Here is a 23131-nt window from a genome sequence, read left to right on the forward strand (position 1 = left end):
ACTTAAAATAATTAGTAATAATCAATGATTTATTATTTAATAACCATTTTGATTATTCAGATTGCCATTAGAGTAGGAGACAAATTTAAAAAAGTAATGACTTTATAAATAGTTTTTTTTTTTTTTTTTTTTTTAAAACTCTATCCAAGGACTGAGATGGAGGTTGAGGATAATCTCAAACCCTTTATTTTCCGGTGATTCCTCCATAATCACAAAAGGCAAAAAGAAAAGGAAGAAGAAAGATAAGTTGACCCCATCTTTTTATTATATCCCTTGCCTCATGATGTCAAGTGGATGGCTGAGATTATTCTTGAATCAAAACCATAAACTGTAACAGTCAATACACATCATCATCACACCCTTTAAAAATAAATTTTCTTAAAAGAGGAGATTAAATTATATTACTGCTTAAAATATGCTTCTTAATGATGCTCTCATTAATTAATTACCTTAATATTTTATTATTCTTTATTTGGTAAATGAATCTGAGAGAATGTTTTTTAACAAGTTGAGTTGTAAAAATTTATTGGAAACACAGAGGTGGAGCCAACGGTAACATTGAGTTTGGAAGTTCATTAAGGGGCAATTTGGGGATTTTCTAAAAGTTAACGGCAACTTTTGTATAAAATGAAAAGCACATACATGGCCATGACTCTACAAAGAAAGAAGAAGCTTAGTGGGCGGCAACTGCTTTCCTTTCTCACTCTATTTCTTCTAGTTTTTCTCCTTCTCTCTTAGACTTTTTTTGTTCACACTCTCTTCTTTTTACTATCATTTTGATTCTTTTTCTTTTTTCTCCTTTTCCTTTTCATTGCTTCATCTATCAATTCCATTGCTTTCGTTACGTAAGCAATTTGAGAGTCTCTCTCTATTTCTGTTTCTTTTTCCATTCCTTGATTCATTTGTTAGATTCCCATTTCAGCTTACGAGCTAAAAAAAGCCATGGCTGCTCCAAAACCTGAAGAGATTATTCATCCACCAATGGACCAGCTTCAAGGCTTAGAGTACTGTATTGACTCCAACCCGTCTTGGGGTATGTCCACTTTTTTGTCTTTAATCTATTCGTTTCGTTAACTCATTGATTTTGTTGGGTGCTTTTTGTTCATTTTGGTTTTTTGTTTTTTTTTGTTTTCTCTATGCTTGTGAATGCAGGAGAGGCTATTGCTTTGGGATTTCAGCATTACATTTTGGCTTTAGGGACTGCTGTTATGATCCCCTCATTTCTTGTTCCTTTAATGGGAGGCACTGATGTGAGTCAGTTGAAAAATTTATATTTGAAGCGTTTTACGGTTACATGAATTTCATTTGTTAACTGTGATGATGGTTCAGGGTGACAAAGCGAGGGTGGTACAGACACTTCTTTTTGTAGAAGGGATTAATACACTTCTACAAACACTGTTTGGTACCAGGCTACCAACCGTGATTGGAGGGTCCTATGCGTTTATGGTTCCAATTATATCAATAATTCATGATCCATCATTGGCGAGTATTGAGGATAATCATGTGGTTAGTCTAATTCCAAATCTTGGTTTTATTTCTCAGTTTTGTATTTGCTTTATTTCATTAAAGTTGGATTCCATTGAGAAACAGAGGGAGTTCTTTAGTCAATATTCGTGTGGCCCACTTACCTAATCGGCTTTACTATTTATTTAATGTAAACAAATCTAGTATAGACCTTATCAGGTAGAAAGAAGATCTTCATTTTTCAAATGCAAGTCTAATCAGTGTGTCTGAGGACAAATTTAATAATTTAACTGGATGTTTGGATGCTTTTTTTTTTCTTTTTTCTTTTTTTTTTTGGGTTGTATATTGATTTGATGCTACAAAAGATTGGCACAAAGCCACTCACACAATTTGTTGATAGTGGGAGTGTTAGTGTTTGTTCCTTAAATAACCAATGGTTTTGTTTGTGTGTTCAGCGATTTCTTAACACAATGAGAGCAGTTCAAGGTGCTCTAATAGTGGCATCAAGCATACAAATTATTCTTGGATACAGCCAACTGTGGGCCATCTGTTCCAGGTGAAAATTTTATCTAAACTGAAGTTTCAACAATCTTCAATATTAGTCAGAGTTTATTGATTAAATGAGATTAAATTTTGCCTTTCAGGTTCTTTAGTCCCCTTGGAATGGTTCCAGTTATTGCTTTGGTGGGTTTTGGCCTGTTTGATAGAGGCTTCCCTGTGGTATAGTAACTATTATCAGTGGCATTGTTTTCATGTTATAATTTTCACAAATTAAGATGAAAGATTGAAATGCCTCATGCAATTAACTGTTTGGTCCCTTTTAAAATTTTTCTTTCAGGTTGGAAGGTGCGTGGAAATTGGCATTCCTATGCTTATACTATTTATAGCCTTGTCACAGGTCTTACTACCTCTCCTTTAATCATCAAGAAAACATGCATTTACAAACATTTCATATTGCAGAATTGGTTACATCAGATTAATAAGAAAATGGAAGTTGGCAAATTTTCAGTGCAATATGGTGCCATGTTGCTAATAGAGAATTAAAAAAAAAATTATTGAGAAGGTTATTTATAAAGTCACTTTGGTGTTATTAGTGCTACTAATAATGTAATTTAAAATGTTTGTGAAGCTTGAAACTTACTTTGAAGAAAATTTAAAAGAATTAATAAGTGAAATATTCATGCACTTAGAACCGAGAATAGCATTCTTGGGGGCAAAACTTTTAGCATTTTTTGTTAATTGCATTTGCCTGCGCCTAATTACGTTCTCATTAGCAAAAGAAATTAAGAGCTATTATAAATGCATGCTGATTTTCGAATTCTGTCTTGTGTTCTGTTGCAGTACTTGAAGAATTTTCTGACAAGACAATTGCCAATAATGGAGAGATTTGCTCTCCTGATATCCATCACAGTGATATGGGCATATGCACACCTCTTGACAGCCAGTGGCGCATATAAACATCATCCAGATGTTACCCAAATGAATTGCCGAACTGACAAGGCCAACCTCATTTCCACTGCTCCATGGTTCATACCGAAACACTGTCTCAGTGAATATATACTCATTAAAAGACAGATGATTGAAAATATATGCTGCATTTTCTATTCTTCTAGGAAGCATGGTTGAGTCAAAGCCATTTGAGCAAGTCAACCTAAGATATTATTTATAAACATCTTATTTGGTAATGGGGAGTTAATGTTGTCACTAAAGGAAACTTATCCCGAACAAGACAGGAAATTCTTTTCAAGTTATTTGTCCTTCAAATAATTAGAAGCTTGTGAGGACCACATAATAGGATATGTCAAAGTGTACTAATGAAAATTTGAAAAAGTTGTCTAGAAGTGGCACTAACTGTTTTAAACTTTGGAAAAGTTTATTGGTGTCATTCTATTGCTATTGCTTTTTGACCATGAAATTTGTTTCAACCAGGATAAAAATCCCATATCCTCTTCAGTGGGGTGCTCCTACATTTGATGCTGGTCATGCTTTTGGGATGATGGCTGCTGTTCTAGTCTCATTAATTGAGGTATAACCTGTTTATTCTTTTCAATTCAATGAAAACTGAAGTTTTTTAGCCATGATAATGTGATAATGAAAGTAAAGTTTGTCTTAACAGTCAACTGGAGCATACAAGGCGGCATCACGTCTAGCAAGTGCCACTCCACCTCCGGCTCATGTACTTAGCCGTGGTATAGGCTGCAGGGAATAGGCATCCTACTCGATGGTCTCTTTGGAACTTTGACGGTTCTTCAGTCTCCGTGTAAGTGTCTCTCTTCCTTCAAATTTTGCTTTTAATGCAGATGAGATTAATTTTGAGAAAAACAACAGAGAAAATGTGGGGCTGCTTGGAAGCACTCGTGTTGGAAGACGCAAGGCCATTCAAATCTCAACTGGCTTTATGATATTCTTCTCAATATTGGGTTTGTGTCTTTGTGACCGATTATTGCAAATTCTGTTTAAGAATCTAAGTCCTTGATGTTCTTTTTTTTTATAGTCAAGTTGAATTCTTTTTCCTGCAGGGAAATTTGGAGCTTTGTTTGCATCAATCCCCTTCCCAATATTTGCTGCTGTGTACTATGTTTTGTTTGGTCTTGTTGGTGGGTTTGCTTGGTTTCTTTTTCATTATACTATTTACTTGTCTTTTTCTTCTTTCTGTATCTGACGGTTACTCTCTTCTTGTTTAAAGCATCTGTGGGGCTGTCATTTTTGCAATTCACAAACATGAACTCAATGAGGAACCTCTTCATCGTTGGTGTTGCCCTCTTCTTAGGTTTGTCTATTCCTGAATACTTCCGTGAATACACTGCCAAGGCTCTTCACGGCCCTGCTCACTCCAAGGCTGGATGGGTGAGTTATTTGTTATACATGTTTCCTTTTAATGCTTAAAACTCTCAGCATTTGACAACCTGTTACATTCTCTGTCACTTGTTTTTACATAAAAATTCTTAGCACCTCGAAAGCTTATAAATTAGATAATTTCTGAAGTGATTTTGCTAACAATTATCCTGAGAATCCCAATCTAAACTTCTGTTCATTGGTGGCCAGTTCAACGATTTCCTGAATACCATATTCTTCTCATCTCCAACTGTTGCACTGATTGTCGCTGTTTTCCTAGACAACACACTTGATTACAAAGACAGTGCCAGAGATAGAGGCATGCCCTGGTGGGTGAAATTCAGGACATTCAAAGGAGACACCCGGAACGAGGAGTTCTACACTCTCCCTTTCAATCTCAACCGTTTCTTCCCTCCATCATAAAGTAATGCAATTCCAAGAGAAAGATGTGAGAGGAAGAGCATCATCTCCAGATAATGGATATATGATTTATCCAGCTATCTGAGTTCTGCAGAGAAGAGTGAAACAGAGATCCATATGTTTTTGCATGGCAGAGAAATGACAACTCCGTTTTCTCTTCCTTCTCGTATGTAAATTTCACTCGGGTTATTTGAGTTTAATCCAAATATTATTCTTTTTGTCCCTTGCATTCAGTTTGATTCATTTGTAGAAATATCAATGTCTCTTGCCGCTTTATGTTCTCAGTTGAGTCTGCCATTAATCAGTGTTAACAGTGTGGAACAAATATGGAAATAACATAAAGACTGTTAGTTTCTGAAAATTTTAGTAACTAAAACTAAAACAACGTTGCAACCAACCAAAAATTAGCTGACTTAACTTATACGACAAACACTATTATATTTAATTACAATGATAAAAATTTATTGAAACTTATGAATGGAATGAATGAGTAAAAAAAAGGGGGACAAAAATTTACAACTCTATATTGCCTTCCTTGGAATAAAAGGTTCTCAAAAAGCATTCAGAGGACATCTAGTATGATCTGCACATGCATTCTGGGCACCTTGGTTGTCGATAAATACTTCGACCATACCCCCTTACACGCACCCTTTGACCTTCCTCAATCATCTTTCTTACTCTATCTTCAAATTCATTCCATCCTATGGTGCTGTTCTCTGACAAAATTGCTGCAAGCCTCTTCTTGTTAGGTCGCAAGTTAGGAGCATGCCCGCCACCATAGTAAGTTCGGAATCCGGACACCAGAGATGATAGTTGGCTCCCAGAGTCGGTCATGGCAAATACATCAGCAGTTGCACAGGCAATAAAATCCAGTGCTGCCAGCTGCACCCAGAGTTATTCTAGACAATGTTACTAAACAGATAGTTCAACTACTGGCCAGAGAGATTGTTTAGGCATGTTTAAGTAACATTTCCAAAGAAATACTATTTTACCTGAGAGGAGAAATTCGTAAAAGGTTCAAGTTCACTTTTTGTGAGGAGTGTTTCCTTGGTTACCAAATTTGGATAGAGGCTGGTGAAGGGATCCATCCTGGATTTTCCTCCATATATTTGAGAGCCAGCTAGATAAATGTAAGTTCCACGCTTAAAACCAAGAGCAGATAGAATAAGTGCTGCTTCTTCGGGTGTCAGTGGGCATCTCCCCAGCTTTCTCAACTCTGCCTGAGAAATAGGCCTGCAAACATCAATAAAATGTAGGAGGCCAATCACCAAAATGTTTTGTGTTCATTGAACTAATATTTAAGAAATCATGACTTGAAAATCTTATAAAAGTCATACTTCGAGTTCTTCAATCGTTCAATCAGCAGAGGGAAATGGATTTCTCTGTATGATTGAAGTTCCTTTTTCTCGTTTTCTCCACCTCCGAAATCACATTGGGAGTAGGCCACCATATCCTCTTCAAATCTCAAATGTAAAGCAAGATATTTAGATGGATCTCTTTCACTGCCATGATGTTTGGAGGGAGTGTTGGGCATGAAGTTTCCAAGCAATTGTTTGTCCAGAACACTGCGTGCAGAATGATATTTTCTTATCCTTGTGACCAATGTTGAAGCAGCTTGTTGAATTTTTGGGACAAACTTCAACGCATGGAAGTTACATTTGCACCTCAATCTCTGTTGAAAGTTCAAGAATATAGCACCAAGTCATGAAGCCAAAAGTAAAAAATTACAGGATACAATATTAGTGTAGAGCTCCCACATCACAAATATCAACTAAAATTGAAACAAGGAATGAACTTAACCTGAAGATTGGAAGGCAATGGATCAAAGCCTAGTCGATTTCCAAATCCAAGGAAGTGAACGATTCCGTTCTGCGCTAGGAGAGGAAGTACTTTTCTAACATAATCAATGGGCTTAGCCTCCTTCACAATATCTGCATCAGTAATCTGAGAAAATCAAGACAAAATGTTTAAGAAAATGTTCTGAAAGAGGACAGCAGAGTATTAGCACAAAATGAGCATAGAAACTAAGAAGTTAACATACTAGGCTGCCGATTGCTTCAATATCTATAGATTTCAAATGAGGAGGAAGCTCTTTGACAATATTTATTTCATCCTTCACCATGTTCACAAAATACTCCTCTTGGTAGATATCACCAAACTGGCTGCACTTCCATCAAAACATCTATGAATATTTGCCAATTGATAGTAACTACATTTATATCTTGGACAACAACATTGACCAACTCAGGGGAAAGCCAGAACATTAATGAAAAAAGCAGCCAACACATATCAGAAGTAAACATTTCATAGCTTTATTACAGACATAATTGCAAACCTGGGATCCTTCCATACATTGCTGTAAAGAAACCTCGGAAGAACTAGAGTCGCATTAAGCAAAGATGCCACAGCAACTGCATTGCAAATCTGCAGGCAAATGACTATGTGTTAATAAAATTTGAATGGCAATTAAAAAGCAAGAGAGTGTACAGAGGCTTCACCCAACTAATCTGCAAAGAAAAAACCAGTAAATTGATGATCAAGTTTATCAATTTAAATTTATTAATTGAAATCAGAAGAAACCTTTATTTTCTCTTGGAAANGGGTCCTTCCATACATTGCTGTAAAGAAACCTCGGAAGAACTAGAGTCGCATTAAGCAAAGATGCCACAGCAACTGCATTGCAAATCTGCAGGCAAATAACTATGTGTTAATAAAATTTGAATGGCAATTAAAAAGCAAGAGAGTTTAGAGAGGGCTTCACCCAACTAATCTGCAAATAAAAAACCAGTAAATTGATGATCAAGTTTATCAATTTAAATTTATTAATTGAAATCAGAAGAAACCTTTATTTTCTCTTGGAAATTGAAATGAACGTAAAGAAAGCAACTTAGATACTTACAGCAACTCGTTGTTGATTGAGACCACCATTTGCACTCACCATAATATGGCCATTAGTTTTGTCAGGCTTCCCTGTCTCAACAACGCATTGAAGGAATTAATCATGTTAACTGGTCGACATTCAAATTCACTAATCATGCTAACATCAATGTTACTCTACATGAAGCAATTAATAAGAGTACTTATATGAATGAATCATTAAGAAGAACGCTCAATTACCTATATTCGGAGTTCTCCTATCAGCACAGGGTTTCCATAAAGCTGCCTGCTGATATGGTTCCTTCCAGAAATTTGCTTTTTCTTGCTTGATCTCTTTCTAGAACATGGTAATGGTTTCAGAGTCTTGAGGGAAGAAAGAAATCTATTCATCTGTTATAACAAACTTATATAATATAATGTATTGGAGCATGTAAAATCATGAAGCAAACCTCTTCTAGAGCACTGGAAGCCAAACTCAGAAGCCGGCCATGCATCTTTATTGGCGGTTTATCTTTGTTCACGTAGGCAACAGTATTCTCCTTTGCAAAATGAAGTAAAAGATTTTTAAAGAACAATTTCAATCAAATATCAACTAGTTCTACATGCCATCCTAATAAAAAAAAAAAATTCAAAGTCCTACCTCAAGCCCTCTTGAATCTTTCGAGGTTGAACTATTCCGAATATTTACCGAATCAAATATTGACACCATAAGAGAATCAAGCAGGAAAAAGAAACTCAGCAATACAAACATACATGCAATTGATCTAACATGCCTACGAAACCACAAATGCCTTTTCCCCAGGTGGGCTCCTTTACAAGAATTAAACTTCCCAGAATCATTTTTCAACCCATGAAGCAATGCAACTTTTGAATTCCAGTTATATTCTCCTCCCCATGTTCTCCTCCCTATAGAAGGATCACTTCCTGGTAAAGTTTCCGAACATCTGACCTGATGGTTCTTCATCCCGGAAGATAATTCAACCTTTTTAAATTTCTGATGTGGACTTGGAGGCCATTGCTTTACCATAATTATTCTTCAATGAAAGTTCATCTAACCAGAACTAAAGCACAACATTATCATCACATGTGACATTGATATGACTAAGAAAATATGGCCTATGATAAACACAAACTTCTTGAACGTAAATTACAAGAACCCTCATCATGTGAATTTCTATTTAAAAACTCACTTCTTAAACGACAATTACAAGAAACTCTAGAAGGCTGAACCTTGAAAATGATCGAGCAACTCATTTGATCAAGTTTAACAACAAGAGTAAGAACGATGTTTAATAAAATAACTTGTTCAAATTTAAAAAAATATTAATTCAAAGTGACGCCAGGAAGTTGGTGACAGAGATTTGTAAATGCAGATGAGTGAAAGGCAAGTCATGTTTGAAAACTCAGTCCCACTTTACAAACAAACCAAACCTTAGAAAACAATATTCATATATATACCTGTAACAACTACATACCACCAAACACAACAAACCAACCTTTCCCAGATTTCTGCCCATTTTGGAAGGAATTTAAGTCTTGGACTTATATAAAGCAAGAAAAAGTTCTTCAAACTCTACCATTAAAGAGTTCCTTACTTCAAATGAAGGTGACATAGTTTGAACAATATGGCGGGCCCCTTTTTTTTTTTTTGGACTGAGGTATCTGGGCCAGTTTACACGCACCTCAACTAATCCCCTAGGATTTTGAAACTACCGATCGGATAAGAGCTCAAGTGGTTACTCCTATTAGCATCTGAGGAGGGACTTGAATTCTTAAATAATACACTCAAAAGTCCCTATAGAACCACTGGACCACCCAAGGTGGCCCTTTTGTACAAGAGCAATGTATACTACTTAATATTTCATGAATGTATTATCATAATTCAGAAAACTAAGCTCCTGCATTTGTTGGCCTTAAACATACGTTGACGGCTAGATCTTTGGCTATAGCTAGTTGTCAATAACGTGGCCAGACGGTTAAATCTAACTGTAAATCTGGTCAGAAAAGATCATATCGGTGCACGATCAGCTAAATTCAGCCGATCGTGCGCCAACACAATAACTCCTACCACCCTCCAAAGGTGATGACCGATTGTTAGTATTTAATGGGTGAGTGAGATATTTTTGTTAATTTTTAATATTTTATTACATAAGTGTTTATTAAATTAACAAACTAGGATCCTATTTTGCTAATTTTCAAATCTCGCTTTGTGTTAACCACCAAACTCTTACTTTTTCAAAGACGTTATAAATTTTATCTAAAATAATAAAACAAAACAGACCCATAATTTCTTGAAGTATCAGACTTGGTCCATGTTCCTTTGTAGAAAAATAAATTAATATGGATAATCCAAGAAAGCGTAAACAATGTGAGAATGTCTGTGTCAAACATGAAACCTAAACAATTTTATGATTCTAATTTACAGGCGAAATGTTATATTGAATTTTAATGATAATTAACTTGAATTTTAAAATTAAATCTTGTTCTAATCTTATTTGATTTGTTTTATATAATCTCACAAACAGCACCATCAAACTTCACTATCTTCAGGCTAATCAAATTTCAATTTTGCAATTAACCATGAAAGGAGCACTCATTGTTATCTTGTTCATCTTTGTTGCTTTATCTGGAGATAATGCCTCCAGAATCAGTCCGATTGATGCAGTCACTGCAGCAAAAAATCCATCGTGGTGGTAGATTCCTAGGTGGGGAGTTGCCTTACCACCCAATTCCGCCAAGGTGGGGGTGGCCCTACCACCCAATTCCGCTTTTCACATCTCCACCAAGTATTCCTAGGTGGGGGTGACCCCGTCACCCAATTCCACCATTTTCCGGTATGCAATTAAACAATGTTCTACAACTCCACTAGTTTAATTGTATGTTGAATATTTGTTGTTTATTGTTAGAAATAATTGATGTTCTTAATTTGTAAGCAAAACCCAACGTCTTGTTGGTTAGACTTAAAATATTGTTTGACTGAAATAATTAATAAAATCATTATCATTGCTCTAGTTGTGTTTGGGATTATTTATACCTTATTGGTTAAACATCAAAATATAATCTAATTATTTTTAATTTGAATTGAAAAAATTTAAATTATATTATTTTTAAGTAAGTTAATTTAATTTTTTATCCATTCAATATGTATACCGTATATGTAACTTAACGATGTAGAGAGTCGATAAATAATCATTTAAGACTTAAGCACAGTGAAGGGCATTAGAATTTAAAGCTACTGTGGATATTTTTCGCTGCGCTCTTGTTGCTTTATCTCTTTTGTGACGTCTGAGCGGCATTGAGCTTTGATTACAGATTGTAAATATTCAAAATTTACGTGGGTTGCTTTGATTTATGCACATGCAGAATTTTTACCCCTGTACGCCTATTGGGCGCCTATAAGATGCTTGATGAAATGCCTGTGTGTGATGGAAATTCAATTGTTCTTAGGGAAAATAATTTGCTTCTGTAATTTATATGTCTTGAAATCTTGATATTGTCATCAAGAATTTAGTCATTAGCTTTTGCTTTCTGGTTTCTGTAAATTAAATTATGCTTATTTGCTTAATATTTTATGCAGGTTGAATCTTGTTGCCTTCATAACAAAGCTTTGTTTAGTTGGTTGCATATCAGCAACTAAGTTTTACATTATACTATGGATCCTCGTTACACCGGGGAGATCTTGAAGTTAGTCCATTTAATTATCCTGTTTTGTTAGGGATTATAATTGAACTTGAATTTAATTCGTGTTTTATGTGCTTGCAGGCATTTGGAGAAGCAGAATGAGCTTCTTACTGAGGCCCATAATTCAATGTCTCATGAATTACATAAACTTTAGGTTCATTTATAGTATTCTTTTATTGGGTTTTGATTTCTCTTGTTATTTTGGCATTGTATTATACAGTCTTAATGCAATCAAAGACCAATCATTTCTTTTTCTTTTGTTTTTGAGGTCCTTGTGTAGAAAATACATTTATGTGCCTGAGAATCTTCGATTACAGAAAATTATGGTGTAACAGATTCCTGAAATTCTCTCTTTATGGTTATTACTTGGAGTAGAGCAGCATTAAAATTTCATGTTTAACGGTTTGCAGGTTGAGGAGGAGATACTGATGCGTAAATTTTACGAGCTTATGACTGCACAGGGTCTAACTAAAAAGGTATGCTTGTCTCCATATATGTATTAGTCTACAGGACACTTTGTGTATTTGATTATTGTTTGCTAAGTTACTGGAAGAGCGTCTTTTGATATATAACTCTGGCACTTGGAAGAGAGGTAGGAAGCAAATATATCTTATTTTATTTTATTCACATTTTTTTTTGGTTGTTAGATATGTAGCAGGTAGTTTTTCTTCCTACCTATCAGTCACCATGTATATGAGTTGAATTACTGTTGAAACCACTTACTGTGGTTGAAGGGCTTAGTTTAAAGAAGAAGACATGATATGATTTTGAGTGACACAAATTGTATTTGATGTTGGTAGAACTAGCCTTTGATGGTGGACATATGTTGCCTTTTGGTTTTATTAACTCAAGTGATAATGCATGAGGTGGTATATAGAAAGGGGTTTAGATCACATCTTACCAATCCAAAAAAGAAAAAAATGAGTACTGAAAGGAAAGTTGATCCTTTCTAGTATATTCAAAGGAGTAATATTAGGTTCACAACCCAATCTTACAACCTCCAACGTAGTAGCTCGCAAATAGGTCTCACTAGCCTAATTGTGAGTTGACATGTCAGGAGTTATGAGAGAAGGTTGTGAGATGGGGTTATGGACCTAGCATTACTGTAATCAGAGTTTGGAAGTGTTAAATTGATTTCTAATAGTTCTGTCTAATCTAAGGTTTTCAGCAATTTAAAGATTATTTGAATGTTTAAATTCTTGCGCTTAGTTCTTCTGTTTATTTCTTTTTTTCTTCTCTTCATCTTTTGACTCAGAAAGAAGAAACTGTTAATGTTACCAATGATGGTGAAAATGGACACTCCACTGCTTTAGTTTGTATAATTGGCAGCGATCAACAGTGAGGATCACGTGTGTTCAATTTTACTCTATTGTTTCAATTTTTTTGTCAAATTGAGTGTTTGAAGTATCAAATGTAGCCCTTTATAAAGTCTGAGTGATTATATGATCATATTCAGTAAATAATTTAAATTTAAATTTATTAAACTGCATTTACTGGGTCCATAAAATGAACATTCAAAGCCATTTAATTTTGGGGATTGGCAGTTTCAGGTTAATTTTTGTCGAAGTTAACAGAGTACTTCATTCATTGTGTAGATCCATTTTGACAAGTCTATTTCTCAAAAATGTTATCACTTGACAAGTCTGTTTCAATTATCTGTCTGATGAAAAACAAATATATGTCCATTGGTTAGGATCATCTGTATTGCAGTGTGATTAATAATTGAATCTAGTGCTGTGACAAATTTAATTACTCATTGACAAACAAAAATAGGATCAGCTGACCACACGAAACTGAATTATATTATGATTAATTCTATTTGTCCTCACTAATGATCTGCATATCCATAGTTCCCTGGTTAAATTGATACACAGAAGGTACAATTCGACAGTAAAAGTAAAACAATGTGTATTTGTAAAGATTTTGCCACTGCCATAATATTCACTGGAAAATAGTGAGTCCATTTCAAGTATATTTCAAATTCTACTTTCAAGAATTGGGATGATTTTCAATACCATTTTGCTGTCTACCAAATTATTTTGTTTTATTGGTCACTGTCAATTTATCTGTCTATGTGTGTTAAATTGTGTCAGGTATAGTTACAACTTTGCTTTGCTAAATTACTAGTGGTGACATGATTTCGTAAATATGGAAACAGATTAGAACTGTGAAAAGAAAACAAAATCGAGACTTCTATTCCACGGTCAGGTCATTGCTACACTCTTTTCAAAGTTAGTTCTGATTTTTTTAAGTGTACTTAGGACATCAGTTATGTCAATTCTCCTTTCTGATGATTCCACAGAGCAATCCACGGCCAGTTCCAGTGTGGACAAAATACAATCCTTTTTAGCAGTGAAATTTTCTTCTCCAAGCAAATTGGCATCTGTTATTTCAGTTACTGAATCAGGTAATGCCTCTTTTACCCAGCACTTCAGGCTTCTGGCTCCTCAAACATGTCATCTGTGGGCTTCTTTCTGGTAAATGTTTCCATCAACAAAATACCAAAGCTGTAGATATCTCCTCTTGCAGAAACAATTCCTTCTGATCCATACTCTACATGATGTTCACAGGTTATTTATTAGAACCAGAGGAAACAAAACCTGCTCTGTGAGCAAGCCTAGAAACATAAACACATATAAAGACACGTCTGCAAGCAAAATATAAATTTAGATCATAAACTTAAAAGTTTCCTGGTGCCATATATCCGATGGTGGCCAAGGTGTTGGTTTGTATACAGAATCCCGTCACCTAAGAGTTTTGCTATGCCAAAATCACCCACATGTGCAACAAATCTCTGTCTAGCAAGACATTGCTAGGCTTCAATACAATGTATAATAGGTGTTTGAGAACGTGGATGAAGATATTCTAAAGCTGATGCAACATCTATCATTATGTTTAATCTCTGTAGGATATCCAACAATAATTTGAGAATACAACCATTTTTCCAAACTCCATTAGGCATGTAATCAAGGACGAAGGCTTTGAAGTCAAAGTTAGAACAACTACTAATAATTTTAATAAGATTTCGGTGACGGATTTTGCTCATCACTTCACATTCATCATCAAAACTTTTTAATGCCTTTTCTACCTGCAAATTGAAAACTTTAATAGCTATGTCTGTTCCATCGGAAAGTTTTCCTTTGTATACTGATCCCAAGCCCCCTGTACCAAGCAAATTGCTTTCGTTGAATCCGTTTGTTACAAGTCCAATTTCTGCGTATGAGATTCTTCGCCATGTTGCTAGAGTTAACCTATCTTCCGTGTCAAAAAAATTTGCATTCCTCTTCCGACATCTTAACAAAACTAACACGAGCTAATACTAATACTGTTGTTGCAACTGCTGATAATATATATATCATCTTAAAGCTGACTTTCTTGCTCTTGGATCCTAGATGCGTACTAGCTTTGCATGGGGGTACTTGCAACTGGGTAGCACCACAAAGGGCACTGTTCCCCATAAATGATTCAGCTGAGAAGTTTGCAAACGATCCTCCTGTAGGAATTTCTCCTTACAATCTATTGAAAGGCACATTTATGTATTTAAGGTACAAGAGTTTCTCAAGAGACTTTGAAATTGCTCCAATGAGACTATTACCGGATAAATCTAAGAATTCCCAGCTAAACAAGTTTCCAAGTGATTCCGGAATAGAGCCCTGTATTTTGTTATGTGCAATGGAGAATTCCATCAAGTTTTGCAAGCCTCCGATGCTGCTAGGGATTTCACTTGATAATTCGTTCTTTGAAATATCTATTTGAGTCAGAGCCTTTAAATTTTCAATATCCGCTGACAGGCTCCCACTGAGTGAATTCATTGACAAATTCACATCCAAAATATCTCTGAGGCTCCATAAGGTTGAGGGTATCCTAGAAGTAAAATTGTTGGAACTTTGGTGCAAGACTTTTAGTGAAATAATATCACCTAAGCAGGATGGTATTGATCCATAAAGCTTGTTATCACTCAAATATAGGTCACCTACGTTCCGTAACTGACAAATTTCTTCTGGAATGAAGCCTTGCAATCTATTGCCTTCAAGATTTAGAACTTGGAGCATTCTCATTTTTCCAACTGCAGATGGAATTGATCCAATCAATTCATTGTTTCCAAGGCTAAAGGTTGTCAAGTTGCTTAACTTGCTGACTTCTTGGGAAATGCTTCCCTTAATCTGACAATTATCTGCTTTAAAGATTGCGAAACTGGTGAGGTTTCCAATGGAAGCTGGAAGGGTGCCATTCAATGGATTATCAGATATAACTATTCTTCTCAAATGCTTACAATTTGACAAGGGTGAGAGAAAGCTTAGTTCTGTAGTGAAAGATTCTCTTGTCAACTGGTTAGAGGCTAGGTCGATCCGTTCTAGATTTCTCAAATTACCAAGTGTAGTGGGAATAGGGCCAGAGAATGAGTTTAGGGATAACGCCAGGAGGTCAAGGTTAGAAGCATTGGAGATAGAGTTGGGGATTATGCCTTGGAGTTGATTATCCCATAGGTAAAGTTTCCTAAGATTTGGAAGCCAGAGGCCTATATCAGATGGAAGATGGCCCGAGAGCTGGTTCATGTATGGTGCAAGGAATTCTAATGTTGAGATATTGAAGATTGTAGATGGGATGGGGCCAGTCAAGCTGTTATTGTACAGATTTAAAATCACAAGATTAGGAAGATCACCAAGCTCAGGTGGGATTGGACCTGTCAGTGTAAAGAACAAATGGCTAAGTCTCTAGCTTCAATATATATATTAATTTAAACTAAATGTTATGATATGTTATACAACTATTTAAATAGTCAATCTTTAGTGCAGACGTTATAAAATTCTCATATTGTTAAAATAAATAACATTGTTGACTAAAATGTGTATAAACATACCAGTCATTCAGTCAAGCTGCTACCACCTAGCTCTAGTTCCCACAGCGATGTACAGTTGGCTAGAATTCTTGGAATAGATCTTGCAAATTTATTACAAGGCAAAGTATTTCAGGTATTAGAAGCGCGCTACCCAGTGGAAGATCATAGAAACTATTCTTAAGGAGATTGATTCCTTTGCAAAAGGGAATGGTTTGATTATCTGAGAATGGAAGTTGAACCTGTAATGCGGTGATTGATACCAGTTCTTAGTCTCTCCAAAGCCTTAAGAGAACCTAGTTCTTCTGGTATTTCACCTGCACATAGACTTTTATCAGAATTCTACTCATCATACAACATCAACTCTTCACCTTGAAGTCAGAATTTAAACAGCTTTTAATAACATTGTACTATAAATTGTAGTGTTATACTTTAGGTTAGTGGATTAGGAAGGTCAGTGGACAATCAAGTTGGACACTAGCTCTGTTTAAATTTTAGAGACATTTCAAGGAGTGTCAATTGTGATTTTAAGGTGGTATGTGAGGAATTTAAATACAAGAGTTTTAATTATACTAATATGTTAAATAATTAAACAAAGACCAAAAGTTAAATATTTAGATCTACTAACAGTAATATTTGAACCAAAAAGATGAAGTATTACCTTCCAAATTGTTGTTGTCAAGGTAGAGCTCCTTCAGCAGGTTCAGCTTTCCTATTCTTCTTGGTATGGTTCCTGTGAATCTATTGTTATCTAGAGATATACGTACAAGCTCTTTACATTGCCATTAACTGGATGGAATTGAACTAACAAATTGATTGTGATGAAGAATCAGATATTTGAGAACAGGAAGGTTTTGACACATATTGTCAGGGAGGCTGCCAGACATTCTATTCATGGCAAAATTGATGTTTTTCAAGGAAGAGATGTTGAACATGGCTGATGGTATGGGCCCTGAAATCAGGGGGTTACCATAGAGGATGAATCTGTCCAGGTTAACCAAATTACCAATCTCGTTTGGAATGTATCCATGTAGATCATTGTTCATGAAATCTAAAGTCCTTAATGTTGAGATGTTGCATATGGAAGGTGGGATAGGACCGGTAAAATCGTTATCCGAGAGATACAGGTGTTGAAGTTTAGGCAAAGAGTCGAACCAAGATGGCATCTCTCCCTCTAAGTTGTTATCTTCAAAATTCATGAGTTCCAAGCTTCGTAGATTAACCAGCTCCATAGGCAGAGAGCCATGGAAACTATTGTTGCTGAAGCTTATCTGAACAAGGGATGACAAATTTCCTATGTGTGGCGGAATGGTTCCTGTAAGAGCCATTGAGGTAAGATTCAAGACTGTGACTCTATTGTTGACATCACAAGTGATCCCTATCCAGTGGCAAACAGACGTAGCAGCAGACCAGTTGTTTGCCAAGAAATTGTGAGGGTCATCGGTGATTCGAGCTTCCAAGGCAAGAAGAGAAGACTGATCTGTGGTAGTGTTAGTTGCTTCAATAGCTAAGCAACTCATTGCACAATACAGAACCAACGATGATACAAAATTGATGAGAAAACAATGCAGATCCATTATTGTAAGTTAAGATATGGGATTCTGATCAAGGATGAGTCTGAGACATAAGCACCAATAAAGGAGTGAAATAAAGGCATGAATGATTATATGGTTTATTAAACAAATAAATCTGGTGGGCTCTAGACATGAATATTTTGTTCCCTATTTTGAAAAATCGACCTCCACGAGATACTTTCCGATATAGTTGATGGGTATGTTTAGTATTTTTATATTAATTGGCTGCATTTCCCTTTTTTTGTTCATTTTAACAGGGTTGGTATACATTACCGAGTTCTGCATGGGTTATTAAATATTTGTTTTCAAACAATATGTCATTGTTCAAACCAAGCAAAGTTGGCTTTTTATAGTATATATGAATATGATAAAATCCGAAATCATTTAAAGTATGTTAATTATTTCCCACGTGAGAGATTATCTCACGTTTTATGTTACGTTTCTCGAAACTCACAGGTCTTATAGTAAAAATATTAAAAAATTAACCTACTTTGAATTGCCACTGTGTTCTAAATAATTGGTCTTCATTTGCCAATCTATCTCCTTTATCTTTAAGAATATAGAAAGGAAAAGAGAGGCAGCAATGGGTAGCAAATTTTCAATATAGTATTGGCAACTTGTATGGTGTTTCAGTTTATTACAGGGCTGCTTCAACTTGATGATTAAATAATAGAAAAATGTTGAATATGTGATCATCTTCCTATCTCTTACATATTCAGTTCTTGTTTAGTATGCATTCATATGATCTTCAAGCAAATCTAAGGTCAACTCAACTCAAAGATATTGTTTCCTTTATTGATTCAACCATCTCCCAAGCGTTCAAGTCAAATTTCGTGGGTTGGCTTTCTTCCAGAAAATTAAATGTTTCCATAGGTGTACACTTTTCCTTGTTTCATACTCTCCGAATGACATTAGTTTCATCTTTAGATAGACATAAGTAGTGAGTTTGGAATACTCTGGTGCAATGCAAGTCATTAATATGCGCAATCGGACTGCGTTTGTTTTACCTTTTCAAAGCCTATTCCACTATTCTATCTATCAAAACAATAAAAATGAGGGAAAATAATAGAGTTATCGAAAAGTTTACACCGAATTTATGTATCGAATGACGTGATAAAATCTTGACCGTTGATTAATATTAATTGATAATAAATCAATGGTCAGGATTTTATCATGTCATTCGGTATATAAATTCGGTGCACACCTATCAGTAACTGTAGCATTACTAAAAAATGAGTATTTATTTAATATTCAAACAAACTAACTTTCAAAATCTCATTCGACTTTTTGACTGTTGTCTCTCGCATGACTTTTATCTCTCTCTCTCTCTCTCTCTCTCTCTCTCTCTGTGTGACAGAACTAACATAAATGATATGGTATTTAAGCCCCACTTAAACTCCTGTTCTTTTAAGTCTCAAAATCAATTAAATTTAAATTTATTTTATTTTATTTAAAACTAACATTTTTTAATTTATTTTATCTGCTCTCTCATTACTTTTATCTATTCTCTCTATCAACTCTGAGAAATGACATAACTAATGCTATGTGGCTACGACATGAATCCATGTTGTAATTGTTAATGGAATATAGGTGTACAAAAAATCTTAAGGGTTGATTATTAATAGTTTCGTATTATTAATTTGGATATGCATTAATGTTTTGTTTTTAAATGATGTATTAGTAGCTGAAATGATCCTAGATAATTAGCTTTTAATTTAGTGATAAAAAAATTACCAAACAACTCTTTAATAGTATTTAAATGTAAATTGAAAAGTTTCAGAATTAAATAATAAAATGCACCAAAATGTTCTATCTTAAAATCTTTTTCAAAAAATATATCAAAAAATTATTCACCAATTTATTCAACTATAGTATAATATTCAAATAATTTACCAAACACATTTTCAAATTCAAACCCTATTCTATTAAATACTGCTAAACTCACTTTTTCACAAATACTATTTTAAAAAGTGTACCAAACACATTTTTGTCTTAGACTTCGATCTCTACGCAGATTGTTGAGTGTGTTGAGTGGGGTTAATAATCATGAAACCGTCACTGGGTGGCCTAATGGTAAAAGAATAAAAGGAGCTTCCCAAATTTTCTGAGTTTGAGTCCCTCCAAACCCTAATAGGGGTGGCCACTGGAGGATTACCCGGTCAGACTTTTAAGGTCTCGAGGGATTAGTTAAGGTGCGCACAAGATAGCTTGGACACCCCTAGTGATAAAAAAATAAAATAAAAGATAATCATGTATTGTTGGAGTAAAGGATCGTCCAACTCCCACATTTGTTTAGTGACACAATTAGCTAATCGAGTTAAGTGGGTATATAATTACTTATTTGTAACACAAATTTGCCCCTAAATGAAAAGTACATTACAAAAAAATCCAATCCATCAAATAAGTTAAACTCTTATTTTTCTTTTTGGGCTGTCAAATCTAAACCCCTCTTTCTCTTCTTTCCAAACTTGTTCTTTCTCTATTGCCCATAACTGATTCAACAACCTAGGTTTAAATTTTTTTCCTAAATTTATAATTCTTTATCCACACAAATGCAGTTTTCTCCCACTTATCAAGCCGACAAGCCCCTTTTTTCTTCAATTTGTAAGGTAATATGATGAGTGCTTGGAATTACACTTATACTTAGTGATTTTAAGGGTATTTTGTGTGGGAATTTGGTTTAATTGGTTAATTTTACTTAATTTCTGTATCTCTTTTACTTTCTAGAATCATGGGTATGTTTTGTGAATTTTCAGGTATTTATGCTTTCAAAAATGAGGATTTCAAGTATGCACATTGAAGATTAAAGAAACAAAATCATGTGAACAAACGGTTCGAGAATCAGAGTTCCAATGAAGAAGTTATGGATTTTTGAAGATTGTTCGTTGCAAAAAAACTATTCCCACACCGCACCATAAAAAAGTTGTAAAATGGACAGAAACTTCATGCCGCAGCGCCACAAAATCATGCCGCGACGCAATGCAAGAAATTTGTGTTTGGAATTTTTTTTGCCAGAACATGTTGCACGAAAATGATCATAACTTCAGCTACACAACTTAGATTGACCTGGTTCTAGTGCGTTCTAAAGCTAAGAGACAAAGCTACATATTTTATGTTTTTATCGTGGCCTAGTTTGACCTGAAAGATGGTTAAAAATGGCAACGAAAGTTACATTAGTGCTTGGAGATGTGCAGATTTGTTATTATGTGTTTTTAATTGAAGTATAAGTTTTTACCGTAATACCCTCATGACTTTAATATTATAAATAGATGTCCTTAGAAATATTTTAGGGTTTATAATATAAAATATAATTAGGAAGAGGCAAGGAGAGGAAATCTTACCTAGGGTTTCATCTTCTTCTTCTTGTACTTCATGGTTTTCAAGATTTTGAGGTTTGATTTCCTTATGATCATGTGAAACTAAGTACTTTTCTAGGGATCCAATGTAGCCTAATAAGAATGTTTTATGTCTTTATTAATTCTATTTGTCTTATCAATCCATTGTAATTCTAGTTTTATTCGTTATCCTTTATTCAATCTTTAATTGATGTTATTGCTTGATCACCTTTAATGTTAATTAATTGATTATGTGAGACAAGGTTAGAATACACACCCTAGCTAATCTTGAATAGCTCGTGTGAATGAATGATTAGTATTTTGTGCATACACCTTAACAGAAAGCTAATTGATTCATGATTTCTTGAATGATTAGTATTTATGCATATGCTTTGACAGATGCGCCTTTATTCATGATTTCGAGTGCTCTTGTGTTCAATGGGTTTTCAATCATTAAGCTAAACTATACGCCCTAGTTAGTCTCATGTTAAAGATACTATGTTAATCCTGAATGCCTTACGATAATACCTTAATTATGTGAGTGTGAACCTTAGAAATTGGATTGTGATAACAATAGTTTGATAGTTGGCATAAAACTGGATTATTATGGTGAAACTGGATACCTAGGTTGTAGTTCATTGGTTCTTAAATTAGTTTTCATTGGTATTATTTTGGCTCAGTCAGCAGCAGTTAATTTTTATTTTCTTTTTACATTTAGTTTTAATCACTAGTTCTTTAATTTGATTGAATTTATTTGTTTAATTAAGACATAGTTATTAGGATTACTTGATACCTTACAAATCTCTGTGGGATTGACCCTTGCTTTTGCACACTATACTATGATAGCAATTCGTGCACTTGCGAGAAAGTAAAATTGTTCATCATAATACTAGTACATTTTATATTTGTATTCCTTTATTTTGAAAGTTTAAGGTTAGATTATAGATTAGAATTTATGAGGATGAAATTGTCATTGGGACCACAAATTATACCCTTTTTTTTTTATATATATTTGTGATGATATATTGAAATTAGAGGAAGTAAGAAAATATTTTTTAAAGTTATTTTGTGGTTGACCTTGGACCACTAACATGTATTGGTTGATTTTGTGATGTATTTTCATGGAGAAGATTGGTTCTTGAGACCACATTGTTTTACTTATTTTTTATAGTTGTTATAAAAAAGTGTTTGATTCAAATGGGAGCTAACTTTAATAGTTTTACAAGTGTTATGAAAAAAAGTGAATTTAATTGTGGTTAATATTGTCAGTGTTTTGTCAAAGCATTGCGATATTCTTAGAGATAATCAAGCTTGTAAAGTTATCGAAACTCTTTATGATGGTGAACTTTCAAGATCTCAATCAAGAGACTAATATGAAACGTTTTAGTGATACACGTTAGGGCTCGCATTATGGTATGTTAATGAGCATAACCTTGATGTTCTTGATGTTTTCATCCATTATAGATTTTTTTGTCCTTTATCGATATTTTCATCCATTATCGATGTTTCATTTTTCTTAGTTTCAACCATCATTTTTGCAAGATCTCTAATTCCTTTCAATCCTATAAATTTGACATTAGAGTTATCGATGTTTTCATCCTTCTTAGTTTCAACCATCATTTTTACAAGATCTCCAATCCCTTTCAATCCCATAAATTTGACATTAAGTGTATATCCTAAATGAAAATATCAAGTTGAGAATCAAGTGTCATGACTTCTAAGTTAGAAAAATCTTCTAGATAAATTTCAGCAAGGATCATCAATTTTTGTTTATCAAAAGCAACAAATGATTCATTTGGACATAAACATGCCACACAAATAAGCAATTCAATTATCTCATTGAAATAATTATTCAACCCTTGAAGCTGCATATCTAGGATATTATAAAATAATTCAATGCGGTAATGATGCATGTTTGTGATACCTTGAGCTTTATGTTGTGATCGCCCTTAAATAAAAAAAATTATCATAACATCAATGTCATGATTGGAACAAAAACAATAAACTTTGCTTAATAAACTCTCTCGTCCACTATCCCTCATCAATTGTAAAGCCTTTACATGTTTCAACCAAACTGACAGTATTTATAATATCTTGATCTTTTCTTT

At 34.4% G+C, this 23131-nt stretch overlaps 3 protein-coding genes and 1 long non-coding RNA gene across 5 annotated transcripts; 2 read left to right on the plus strand and 2 right to left on the minus strand.

Moving 5' to 3' along the window:
• The first annotated feature begins 658 nt into the window (after positions 1 to 658).
• Positions 659 to 4878, plus strand: LOC116111625 (nucleobase-ascorbate transporter 2-like). The gene is given in 15 exon segments (XM_031397782.1): positions 659 to 1033; positions 1153 to 1250; positions 1330 to 1506; positions 1920 to 2020; positions 2109 to 2184; positions 2303 to 2362; positions 2806 to 2990; positions 3394 to 3490; positions 3581 to 3659; positions 3662 to 3703; positions 3706 to 3724; positions 3793 to 3884; positions 3984 to 4061; positions 4151 to 4311; positions 4510 to 4878. Coding segments are annotated over 15 exon segments (1569 nt in total). The 5' UTR covers positions 659 to 942; the 3' UTR covers positions 4723 to 4878.
• A 254-nt stretch (positions 4879 to 5132) lies between these two features.
• LOC116111632 (O-fucosyltransferase 8) lies at positions 5133 to 8847 on the minus strand. Its single transcript, XM_031397790.1, has 10 exons — positions 8237 to 8847; positions 8046 to 8135; positions 7837 to 7933; positions 7619 to 7689; positions 7055 to 7143; positions 6761 to 6881; positions 6520 to 6663; positions 6057 to 6391; positions 5712 to 5952; positions 5133 to 5601 (listed from the first exon to the last, which is right to left on the minus strand). The coding sequence occupies exons 1-10, from the start codon at positions 8621 to 8623 to the stop codon at positions 5293 to 5295; spliced, it is 1884 nt and encodes a 627-aa protein (XP_031253650.1). The 5' UTR covers positions 8624 to 8847; the 3' UTR covers positions 5133 to 5292.
• A 1992-nt stretch (positions 8848 to 10839) lies between these two features.
• LOC116111640 lies at positions 10840 to 14560 on the plus strand. 2 transcript variants are annotated; one of them, XR_004125105.1, is made up of 6 exons: positions 10840 to 10911; positions 11174 to 11280; positions 11359 to 11431; positions 11688 to 11753; positions 12533 to 13485; positions 13580 to 14560. It is a non-coding gene; the product is annotated as an uncharacterized LOC116111640 (long non-coding RNA). The 2 variants fall into 2 exon arrangements; XR_004125104.1 differs by having other exon boundaries at positions 12533 to 14560.
• A 42-nt stretch (positions 14561 to 14602) lies between these two features.
• LOC116111618 (LRR receptor-like serine/threonine-protein kinase ERL2) lies at positions 14603 to 16145 on the minus strand. The gene is made up of 2 exons (XM_031397777.1): positions 16139 to 16145; positions 14603 to 15961 (listed from the first exon to the last, which is right to left on the minus strand). The coding sequence occupies exons 1-2, from the start codon at positions 16143 to 16145 to the stop codon at positions 14787 to 14789; spliced, it is 1182 nt and encodes a 393-aa protein (XP_031253637.1). The 3' UTR covers positions 14603 to 14786.
• Between the last annotated feature and the right edge of the window lie 6986 nt (positions 16146 to 23131).

The sequence above is a fragment of the Pistacia vera genome, unplaced genomic scaffold (assembly GCF_008641045.1).
Source record: "Pistacia vera cultivar Batoury unplaced genomic scaffold, PisVer_v2 Contig646, whole genome shotgun sequence".
Taxonomy (NCBI): domain Eukaryota; kingdom Viridiplantae; phylum Streptophyta; class Magnoliopsida; order Sapindales; family Anacardiaceae; genus Pistacia; species Pistacia vera.

Excerpts from the sequence above, each read along its gene's own strand:
- LOC116111632 (XM_031397790.1), bottom strand. The coding sequence starts at position 8,623 with ATGGTAAAGCAATGGCCTCCAAGTCCACATCAGAAATTTAAAAAGGTT. Across the intron at positions 8,136-8,236 it reads AAGATTCAAGAGGGCTTGAG|GAGAATACTGTTGCCTACGT; the intron begins GTAGGACTTTGA and ends CATTTTGCAAAG. Across the intron at positions 6,664-6,760 it reads TTGAAGCAATCGGCAGCCTA|ATTACTGATGCAGATATTGT; the intron begins GTATGTTAACTT and ends TGATTTTCTCAG.